The sequence below is a fragment of the Hippocampus bargibanti genome, linkage group LG06, assembly GCF_051943395.1.
Source record: "Hippocampus bargibanti isolate YZ-2025 linkage group LG06, ASM5194339v1, whole genome shotgun sequence".
In the NCBI taxonomy this organism is placed as follows: Eukaryota; Metazoa; Chordata; class Actinopteri; order Syngnathiformes; family Syngnathidae; genus Hippocampus; species Hippocampus bargibanti.
Window position 1 is genome coordinate 23,438,369 of NC_142739.1, and position 12,043 is coordinate 23,450,411.

General features: G+C 40.2%; 1 protein-coding gene across 1 annotated transcript; it reads left to right on the forward strand.

The window, feature by feature from the left end:
- The first annotated feature begins 6,153 nt into the window (after nt 1-6,153).
- LOC148896853 (hairy/enhancer-of-split related with YRPW motif protein 1-like) lies at nt 6,154-10,797 on the forward strand. The gene is made up of 5 exons (XM_088998611.1): nt 6,154-6,317; nt 6,409-6,484; nt 6,572-6,655; nt 7,325-7,406; nt 9,809-10,797. The coding sequence occupies exons 1-5, from the start codon at nt 6,232-6,234 to the stop codon at nt 10,375-10,377; spliced, it is 897 nt and encodes a 298-aa protein (XP_088854737.1). The 5' UTR covers nt 6,154-6,231; the 3' UTR covers nt 10,378-10,797.
- The last annotated feature ends 1,246 nt before the right edge of the window (nt 10,798-12,043 follow it).

The following is a 12,043-nucleotide window of genomic DNA, read 5'->3' on the forward strand; positions in this document are numbered from 1 at the left end:
ACAATGCTGAAGTCATCCCAAATATACTCAACATGGAGGCTGTCTTTGGGAAAGTCATTGAAGGGACTGTGGATGGTTTTGACTGGGTTAAGGGCAAGGAAAGGGCAGACGCTAATGGAGCTCAACCTGTCCCCATTACTTGCTGAGATGGGGGGTGGGGGGGCAGGTTCTATCCTTGGGAAATACTTGAAAAAAAAGTATTCGGACACCTAGTCATGCAATATACAGTGATACCTTGGCTTATGAACTTAATTGGTTCTCAGACATAGTGTGTAAGGCAAAAAGTGTGTATCTCAAAAATTAATTTCCCATAGGAAGCCATTAAAATGAGAATAATCCGTTCCCAGGTCCCCATAGAACACAGGTGTCAAAGTCAAGGCCCAGGGGCCAAATCCGGCCCACACATCATTTTTTTTGGCCCGCGAAAACAAATCAAAAGTGTGAAATTCCATGATGCTTGCTAAAATACTCACCTAAATTTCATATTTTGAATGTAAACCATAACAACAGTCATAATTCTTGACTTCAGATTTGAAAACTAGTTATTCATTAATTTGTTATACGCTCTATATGTAATATGTGGAGGGGATTAAACATGCTAATGACTTCAAATTCATAACGACCCTCGAGAGGAAACCATAACTACAATGTGGCCCGCGGCAAAAAATGACTTTGACACCCCTGCCATAGAACATAATTTTAACTGCGACGTATATGTTCCATACGAAACTCATCCTTTCCCAAACTGTTCACATCATGTTGGGAACACAAAATTGCCCAATAAGGAATAAAAAAGATAATACATTAACTCATTCACTCCCACACAGGGGCAGAAATGTGTCCACTCCAGTGCCAGGGTTGTTGTCACTCAAATTCCAGGACCTACAAAATATTGAGTTTTAGGACTCCATAAACATTCAATGCAGCGTAAGAAACCTTGGACTCTCTTCTTTCATCAGAAAAAAATGTTTTTTTCCTAAATTATAGGGGGCTGGAGTTATCTGAGCTTGAAATGAGGGCAGCTGTTCAAAATACAATGGAAAGTCAAAGTCAACTGAAAGTCAGCTTTATTGTCAAATGTGCTAATATGCATGACATACAGCACAGATGAAATTACTGTCCTCTCGGACCCAACGTGAAAGGCACTTAGAATGACTTAACAAACATAATAAACACGAAAATGGCAATTAGCCGGGAGAGAGGGGAGCCGCTACGTGCTTACACGCCGCCATCTTGGGGAAAAAAGATAACAAATAACAAATAATATGACAACAACAAAAAAAGAGACATACATACATATTGGTTTATATAGCGCTTTTGCAACAGCTGAAGCTGGAACAAAGCGCTAACACAATAAAAGAGAGATACCGCCCCCTTGTGAAAGGAAAAACACTATTGCCAGAGGCCATTTCTAGTGCTTTATCGGCACCCAAACAAGAAAAATCAAAACCCGAACAAATTCAGGAATGGCGTTCTACGTCTTATTTTCATTTCCCCAATAAATTAGTGAATGGCAGTGAATGAGTTAATCTATTGGGAATTTTGTGTAATATCTCTATTTTTCTTGAAGCACCGTATTGTCGCAAGTCAATATCGATCATCCACAGAAGGAGTGAGGAAGTAAAGTCCTTAAAAAAAATCATGGATTCCCATTTTTGAAGGAAAAGTGTGTGCTGACAGAAGGGAGATGGTGTGAACGGTCACCCTCCCACCTTCTCCACTCACGACATCAACAGGTCGAATGAAGCTTTCACGTCGGATCTATCACGCCGCAACCTGGCTGACATTCCGGGTCGGCCGGCCTGCAGTTGCTCCCTCTCGTCTGCACTTGTCTGGAAAACAACTGACCTGGTGGACGGAGCAGGGAAACAGCTGCTCCTCTACAAGCTACTGCAAGGGAAGACAGCAGGAGGGTCACCCCACACCCCCCACCCCCTGATGGCCTTAGCAGACTTGTCAGTGTAGGATTAAACGCTGACATTGTCTATGTCTTTCACCGCAACAGAAGGGGGAATGGAATATGACTTTTCAATTGAGAGCGAGTATTTTATTGACCCGTCTGCATTTAGCTTCAATGTTTTATTCACGTGTCGGTTTCAATATTGGGTGTACATCAAAAGGACACTCTTACATTGACAGGCGATTGTAAATTTGACGATCATGGAAAAATATGAAACACTGGAGTGATTCAGGTTGCTGTGAATGGTGGAGAGTTCCAATAGCTCGACATTTAGCTAGAACCTCACCAAAGTCCGATGGGTTCTTCGATCAACAGCCAGGTAGTTTACAGTGTGCTTAAAGCCAGAAGGAATGAATGAACAGGACATGTTTTTGTTTACCAGCTCTCATTTGACTTTTTGATTTTTGTTCATAAAACACATGTTGATTTACTTTTATTTCAGTTTTTTTGTATTAGTATTGGGTAAAAGGGTTAAGATTAGGATACTTAGATTGTGGCAATTACCAGTTTATGGACCTGCAATAACAACTGAGAATGGATGGATGGATGGATGGGTGGATGGATAGATAGATGGATGGATGGACTGATGGATGGATGCGTGGGTGGGTGGATGGATGGATGGATGGATTGATGGATGGATCCGTGGGTGGATGGATGGATGGATGGATGGATGGATGGATGGATGGATGGATGGATGGGGTGGGTGGATGGATGGATGGATGGATGGATGGATGAGTGGTTGGGTGGAAGGGTGGGATGGATGAATGGGTTTGGGTTGGGCTGGGTGGATAGATGGATGATTGAATGAATGGATGGATGGATGGATGGATGGATGGATGGATGGATGGATGGATGGATGGATGGATGAATGGGTTTGGGTTGGCTGGGTGGATAGATGAATGAATGAATGAATGAATGAATGAATGAATGAATGGTTGGATGGATGGATTGAATGAATGAATGAATGAATGAATGAATGAATGGATGGATGGATGGATGGATGGATGGATGGATGGATGGATGGACAGCTAGATAGATGGAAGGGTGGGATGGATGCATGGGTTTGGGTTAGTATTAGGATGGATGGATGGATGGATGGATGGATGGATGGATGGATGGATGGATGGATGGATGGATGGATGGATGGATGGATTGATGGATGGGAAGGGTGGGATGGAATGATGGATGGATGGATGGATGGATGGGAAGGGATGGATTGATAGATGGATGGATGGATGGGTTTGGATGAATGACTCAATGAATGAATGGACAGATGGGTGGATGTGATGGAAGGGTGGGATGGATGGCTTTGGGTTGGGATGAATGGATGAATAAATGGATGGATGGACAGATGGATTTGGGTGGGTGGGTGGATGGATGGCTAATATATTTTGGCAGTGGGGTGACCTCAGGTTTTGTGAATGGCAACTGACCATTCTCCAGTGTACCTTTCCACTTGCTCAAAGTCACCTAGGCAAGATCCCAGTTCACCCATGACATTATTCAGTTCATGTTTCTCTCAAGAACAACCTTTGGAAATTGTCAAAGTATTCATTCTATCCCTCGTCGTGGTTGCATTGACAAAAACACTCGGGCAACAGTCATGCCAATCAATGTTTAAACGTGTTTCAAAACATTGTCGTCAACATATGTGTGAACTAAGAGCCTCCATGACGCAATAGAGGTCAGCACCCCACCGTTGCCTACATATACACTTTTATGTATAAACATGAACTCAACATGTATCGGTTACACTTTGCAACACAGACGTGGAAAGCTACTGTGTTTTATATAGTGTGCCCTTTGACCCCTTGCAGATTAGCAGGGTCAAAAAGCTCACACCTTCACTAGACCACCCGTGTCCCCAAGCAGCGCGAGATGACTGACACGCTTTCATAGGTCGACGGTGTACATAAGTCGGCGTGTCTGTTTATTCATGTCGCTCATAAGCAAAACCTCCGTTCACACATATATGAAGCTTGAGCCTCTAAAAACATTTCAACCTCCTCATTCCCAGCCCGTAGCGGGCCAACGCTCTGATTTGTGGATGAATGATTCCCTGGGAAGCACAGTCAGTTGACCTGTTTGCAGTTTCCTAGGAGAGCCCGGCAACGCCGCCTAACTAAAGTTGGGCCTCCCGACCGATTCAGAGTCGTGGCCGTATCACACAGCTGACAGCAAACAATGAACAACACACTCTGCTAATAGGCCGTGTGTCCTGCGCAACAGTAAAGAGGGTGCACACAGACGCTGAACACACACACACACACACACAGAAGAAAAAGGGCTTCAAGCCAAGAGCAACTCTCAGTGGGAACCTCGATCTTTCCAAGGGGAGTTTTATGAGCATGATTAAATTGTTTAACAGCAGCTTAGCTGTCTACTGTTTTGGTGATGTCATTTAGACAGTATTGAATAGCCCGCAAGTGGTCATAATAATATGGCTGGTCAGTGCATCATCCTGCTGAAAACTGTCATATAACAATGGCTCGTAATGACCCAAACGTTAAGTACCGTATTTTCTGCACTGTTTGGTGCACCTAAAAGAAAATATTTTTTCCAAAAGCTGACCATGCAACTCATAATCCGGTGCGCCTTATGTATGGAAAACGTTTTAAAATATGCCATTCATTGAAGGTGACCCATATAATGCGGTGCACCTTATGTATGAAAAAGATGTGAGGTTCCTGTTCCTGCAACTCGCCGTACATCGATGGAATGGTGATGGGAAGGAACAAATCCTTGCCCTAGAAATGATTCAAAGACATCCATGATTATTATCTATTAGCTATTTATGAGCTAGCTAGCTATCCATTAGCTATAGCTATCTATTAGCTATATGGCTACCTAGCTAGCTATCTAATAGATAGCTAGCTATTTATTAGCTAGTTAGCTAGCTTTCGATCTATTTGAGTTATTCCGGGTTGAGTGAATGCTGGTGCGTGTGACTGCCGCTGCTCACCCACAGAAAAATTTATTCTGTGAATGTAAAGTGACCTTGAGAGTTTTGAAAGGTGCTTATAAACGAAATGTATTATTATTAAATATGTCATTCATTGAAGGTGGGTGTTATATTCCAGAAAATACGGTAATCTTTGAAACATGCAAACATATTAAATGTGAAGTACTATCTTAAATTTAAATTGCTGCCTCAAATAATACTCATTAAGGTTTCAAACTGGAATTAAATTTAATTTAACATGAGAGCTTTTGACCTTTCGTAAACAAAGATTGGACAAACAAATTAGGGAAAAATATGAATGTATATTCTTTTAAACACTTACTTTTGAGGAAAATATAATGTTGATGTATCATAAAAATATAGAAATGTTGTCAAATGTTCATTTTTTTTTCTTTCCCAAACCAGTCTTAATAAACACCACAATACATTTTAATTTATGACCTTATTCAAAATTCATTTTTATTTGACACTGCATTGATTAAGATATCTTTTTTCAGCAATTGACGTTAATGACAAGAATAATCAGTAATTTTGAGAATGAAAATTTACAAAAAAATATCATATTTAAATTGTTTGTAAATTAACTTAAAAAAATGGAAGAAAACTATATTTAACTGTATCGTTCCTTGCCCTGCATTGAGGCAAATGTAATCCAAATCAAGAATATAATATCATTAATAAAGAATTCTTAAAATGTGTTTTTTATATGTGACTGTATTCGATTGTTCCAACACCAAATTTAAAATCTCACCAGAACAAATACAGATAAATATGTCAACAGCTTGACATGAAATCGCACAAAACAAACACACAAGCAAGACATTAGTGATAATATTTCAGCAAAATAATTATGTGGGCATCACAAAGAAATGTCTATTTTTGAAGGGCGGTTTATTTTTTTCGATTATTTCGAAGTCACATTTAACTTTTGGTATGCATTGTGCTTAATTAAAGATTTTAAAAAAATACCAACAAATAAATAAACAAATGATACAAAATGTATTATTATTATTATTATTTTAGTAGTAGTAGTAGTAGTAGTAGTAGTAGTAGTAGTAGTAGTAGTAGTAGTAGTAGTAGTACACAAGAATACATAAATTGACGTCAAATTGTACCACGACCCTTTATAGACACGCTGACGTAATCGAGTGAGTACTTCAATTTAATTGGCTTAAGTTTTAATCAATCATTCCCATGTGACTTTGTGTGCAACGCCCCCTTTCCGAGAAGCACGTGAGCCCTGTTAAAGTGAAGCTGAGTGGAGTTGTTGTTATTTCTCCTCCAAAGCCAACGAGACACTCGCGGCATCATGAAGCGCAGCAACAACTACAGCTCGTCCGATAGCGACTTGGACGACAACATCGAAGTGGAAAAAGACAGCGGCGACGAAAATGGGTTCGTGTCTCTATTTGTCCTGACAAAAAGGACATTTCCAGACGTTCGTTTGTTTGTTTTTGCTCAAACGTTGATGGTGATGTTGTCTCAGGCCGGCTGATTCTCACGGCTCAATGTCACCGTCCACTGGCACCACTCAAGTTCAAGCTAGAAAACGACGCAGAGGGGTAAGTCATACGTTTTAACTTTAATTTATTCGCTCATCACAGTGTTCTAAATTATGTATGTTATTTTTGTTTACTTTCTTTTTTTAGATAATTGAGAAAAGAAGACGTGATCGCATTAATAACAGTCTGTCAGAGTTGAGAAGACTGGTGCCAAGTGCTTTTGAAAAACAGGTAAATTAAAACCGGCGTGATTATTTTTGTGAATTAAAAATTAAATGATAACAGTCAGAAAAAAATGTACGAGTTAGCATTTTAAGATTGTCTCTCAAACCTATTTGGCCATTTCCTCGGTTTACGACGCAGTTAGAACTCAACGTTAGAAGAATGCTAAAATAACAATGACACATTATGCGTGTGCGTGACCGTCAATTCGAATTAACACAACACGCATTTGTTTTCCATTGTAAACAGGAATCTACATAGCTCTTTTTGTTCTTTATGATAAATATCATTGTCATTTTTCCTATTTGCATAGCCTACTTTGATAGAATCATTTACAACGGAATATTATGCCATAAATATTCACCTTGAATTACATGTACATTACATCATCTGATTATGTTTCTAGTAATAGGGGACTCTTCATATTTTGCTTTTGCTAAATGAGTCATTGGAAGGCTATTTACATGCATACATATTGATTTATATAGCGCTTTAACAACAGCTGAAGCTGTAACAAAGCGCTTAACATGGACGACTATCCTATACAGGAAATAAAGAAGTCACAAAGATAGTCGAAAACACCGGGGAGTAAAAGCTGAGTCGGGACCCATTTTGGGCTCTGATGTTTGAGTTTGGGAAATGCAAATAAAGTTTTTTTTCACTTGCTTGGCTGTGCAGGGATCAGCGAAATTGGAAAAAGCTGAGATACTGCAAATGACTGTGGACCATTTGAAGATGCTGCATGCATCGGGAGGCAAAGGTATGAACTATCTATCAACATTGTCATATGACCGCTTGTTGCATGATCAAGTGTTTATTTATGTTTTTATTTATGTGTTTACACATTTATTGTGGGTCAAAACATGCCACATAGAGAGGCCATACAAAATAAAATACAGTAAAGTCTCGTTATATCGATATCGGTTATATCGATAGTACTGCTTATTACGATACTATTTCTATGAACGCAAGGAGAAAATGTACATGCCGCAGGATCGGATATATCGATAGTCCGGTTATATCGATATTTTTTCCGACTCCCGAGAATATCGATATAACGAGACTTTACTGTAATTGTAAGGGGTAGAGACCAGGCTGGCCTGCAAATGGCCAAATTCAATGCGAAATTGTTGAAAATTATTATTTTTTGTAGCTTGTTTTTGTGAAAGCGGAGAAATTATTGAAAATACAAAAACAAGAAGAAGAAAACTGACATAAAATTGAATCTGAAAAATATTGAAGGAAAAATATTATGTTGTCATATAACCAATCGCCACTAGATGGCATAGAGCGACTCATTGCACTTAACTCATTGGCTGGCATTCCCGAATTTATTCAAGAATTGAAAAGAGTGTCGTGGAGTGAAGCGCCATTCCCGAATTTGATCGGGTTTTGGTTTTTCTTGCGGGGGTGTGTGTGCTGATAAAGCGCTGGTCGGACCTCTGGAAATGTTTTTTTTCATCCCACGAGGGGCAGCATTTGCCTTTGGTCCATGTTAGCGCTTTGTTATAGCTTCAGCTGTTGTTACAGTACTATATTAATCAATAGGTATTGTGTTGTATTTTGTATAGCCACCCCCGTTTCAAGCTCAGATAACTCCAGACCCATATAACTTAGGAATTAACTTTTTTTCTGATGAAAAAAGAGAGACTAAGGTTTCTTACGCTGCATTGAATGTTTATGTAGTCGTAAAATTCAAATATTCTGCGAGACCTGCAATTTGAGTGAAAATGACACAAACCCTGGCACTGGAGTGGACACATTTTTGCACATCATCTGGCAGTGAATGAGTTAAAATCATGAGTGAGTTAATTTTTGGGAAAACAGGTATAACATTCGTTCTTGTCTTTAACGTTAGTTTCTTGCATGGCAGATTTGTGCTCTACTGCAGCGGTCATTTTTATGCAAGAAATTTGTGTTATTTGCTTTAATCAGAATCAGAATCACACAAGGAATTTGTTTCCGGTAGAACACGCTGCCTTTTGATGTCAATGTATAATAAAAAATAGCTCACGAACGTAATTGGTTCCCAGACGGAGTGTGTAAGGCGAAAAGTGTGTATCCCAAAAATGAATTTCCCATAGGAAACCATTAAAATGAGAATAATTCAATCCCAGGTCCCCATAAAACATAATTTTCTACTTTATAATTTTCTAAGCCTTAAAACTACACAAAGTATACCTTATTTTATGTACAATAAATGTCCTATTTTATTGTAATTAAAGAAATAAACTGTACTGTATAATATAGTCGTTTTATTTACCTTTGTGATGGTTGTTGATGGCTTGATGGAATAGAGTGGCCGGTTTCATCAGCATTAAACACTTGATGAGGAACGTAACCTTCTTCTTTCACCATCTTGAGGAATGATCCCTTGTAGGTCCTTTCTCTGCGATAATTTCACCTAGTTCCTCATCAATTGTGTTCTGTTTAGCTCGGTGGATAGCTTTTTGCATCAAGTGTGCAGATGGCTTGTGCGGGTTATTTGTGGAGCCTGATTGATGGGATATTTTAACCTTGCAGTCTACACTCTGCCTTTCAACTATCAAAGTTGAAACAAGTCCAAATTTCAGTGTTTTCTATCCATTTTCTCACTCTCTCCCTGTCGTCTGCCTGTCTCTTTAATGTTTAAACCACCTCCCCTCACTGCTGCGTTCTTGACCAATCACGCGGCTTTAACCGAAGACTGGGGGCGGGGAATAGGGGACAAAAACAAGTCGGCTGCCATTTTCTTGTTAGGAGAACAGGCTCGTTCGCGAATGACACATCACTCATTGTGGCGCTCCGTGTGTATCCCGAAAAATAGTTCGTATGCCAAGGTAAAATGTTCATAAATTTAACGTTCGTAAACCGAAAAGTTTGTAAGCCAAGCGGTTCGTAAACCGAGGTGTCACTGTATTTTGTTAGCATGTTTTTTTTGTCCTTATTTTAGAAACGGATTTTTGTCACATATACCTGGTTACGAAGTATGTAATTAGCATTTTAAAATGGCAGAAAGTTTATTGTTTATCAAGATCCAAACTATTGTTACTTGAACACACATAAAACAATATTCATAGTTTGTATATTGTCTCTGTTCTGTGGTAACAATTAAAATTAAAGCTGTGTTTCACTATATAGTACGCAACAATGTGTCTAATTGTGTGAGAGTCTCTCTTTCAGGTTACTTTGAGGCGCACGCCTTAGCAAAGGATTACCGCAGTTTGGGCTTCAGGGAGTGTTTAGCTGAAACGGCTCGCTTCCTCAGCATCATGGAGGGCCGGGACAGCGCGGACCCCCTCCGCGTACGTCTGCTGGCCCACCTGAGTAACTACGCGTCTCAGAGGGAGGTGCAGGCAGGACTGGAACACTTAGCCTGGGGCTCGTCTTACGGCGGCGCCCCCGCTCCCATGCCCCACCCCCTCCTCCTGCAACCCCACCAGGCTAGGACTCCGGCTTCCAGGGGAAACAGCCGCCCGCCCTCCACGTCCTCTTCGGAGACTTCGATTACGTCCAGACTCCTTTCCCCGACGGAGTCGCTCAGGGTGCCCCCCAATGGCTCGCTGCCCCTCAGTTTGCCCACGTCCAAGCTTTCGCCGCCGCTCCTGTCGTCCCTGTCTTCACTTTCGGCCTTTCCACTTTCCTTCGGGGCTTTACCGCTTGTCCCCCCGGCGGCTCTCGGCGCAGTTGGCCCCCCTTCTACCCTGCCCAAGCCTTATAGGCCATGGGGCACAGAAATTGGGGCCTTTTGAATGACTAGACTGAGGCGGCAACAGCTGAGCTGGGCCACGATCGCGTGGCCATCTGTTTTCCAAGTTAAAGACAAGTGAACACAACTGGCCTTGTTTGATTATTTGTCAAAAATGTTAGCGCTGATGTTTAATATTTGTTCAGATTTTAAAAAAAAACGGAGCGCTGGATGATTGTATTTTTATAAATTCAAATAAACTAATTTAGCTAACGTTCACTCTGTGGTTTGAGGACACATTTGTAGACTCGGTATTGAATCTTTTCAAGCTATCAAGCAACAATTTACAATATGTATTTAATATAGAGTGAGATAATTTTGATCTGCTTGTTTGTATCGGGGCTATTTGGAAAGCGAACTTGCTCACATTGGGACTGTTGCCTTTTTATATCTGTAATATTTTTGTATCAATAAATGAAAGTCAGAATGATCTTTTTTTTCTGCCAAATATGTTGAAACACACAAGGAATTTATCTCCCAGGATTTGAACTCGACTCTAAATTTATGTATATTTAAAGGACAACCGACACCTTTTTTTTTGTTTCCTAACTGACATCAGAAAAACATTTTATATCATCTAAAATACCCAAAACACACAGGATGATATTTTTAGTCAAATGCAAAACACCAATAAAAATGAGTTAGTGTCCCAAAATTACATCAAAATGACCCCAGAAATGGTGAGTTTCAGAAGGTCGTGACGTCACGCCGGGACGTCTTGCCTTGCTCAAGAATCAAAACAGTGGCTTCCGATTCGGAGAAGATGCTTTCTTGTTGCTCATCCAGTTATGAATATGATTCAAATATATCTGAAGAGGAATGCATAAATGTTTGCAATCGATTTAAGAAGTCCTTCCAGATCAATTCGAGCCATCAGGACTCCAATGTAGCGTCCCAGAAAATGCACAAGATGGCGCCCAAGCTCCGTTGTAAATGGGCTGATTTGTCTGCTGGGAATTTGTGTCAACTAGTATCAAATAGTAGTCTTGGTGCAACACACGATTCACCATCGCGTTATTTATCTGTTTTCCTTCTAATTTTGCCAACAACACGGATCAACATGAAGTCTTCAGACCAAACAAAGTACCCAAAATGCATTGTGTGTCGCTCTCTCGGTCAGGGGCGTTCCTTCAGTGACGTCACGTCTGGAATCGTCACCAATGTATTTTGTTTTTCTACTTTCATTCCTTTCATCACTTTGCTGCTGTGAAATGTAAATTTCTCCACTGTGAGACTAATAAAGGCATATCCAATCCAATCCAACTCGAAACCAAGACTTCCTGAATATTCAGCGCGAGTCTTAAAACGTAAAATCTAGCTATATGCGGTGGAATCTTTAGGAAAATATGCTCAGTAGAAGTCATTTGAAGCCATTTTACAAATTATGGACACAATTTGTCCGGAGACGTCAGTTGTCCTTTAAGACACACTGGATACACACTTACAGTATGAAGATTATTTGACATCGTACAAAAATCTTATGAACATTTTCTTAAATACACACATTAGATGCATCAAACCTCTGAAGATGGAGGACTGATTCGCTGTGGCGACCCCTGACGGGAAAAGCCGAAAGGAAAAGAAGAGATGCACCTATTGGGATTATATAAAAATAGAATAATCTTCAATTTTGTTTTGCCACTGTAGGATGTTTCCTCAAACATGTTAAT

Excerpts from the sequence above, each read along its gene's own strand:
- LOC148896853 (XM_088998611.1), top strand. The coding sequence starts at position 6,232 with ATGAAGCGCAGCAACAACTACAGCTCGTCCGATAGCGACTTGGACGAC. Across the intron at positions 6,318-6,408 it reads GACAGCGGCGACGAAAATGG|GCCGGCTGATTCTCACGGCT; the intron begins GTTCGTGTCTCT and ends ATGTTGTCTCAG. Across the intron at positions 7,407-9,808 it reads GCATGCATCGGGAGGCAAAG|GTTACTTTGAGGCGCACGCC; the intron begins GTATGAACTATC and ends TCTCTCTTTCAG.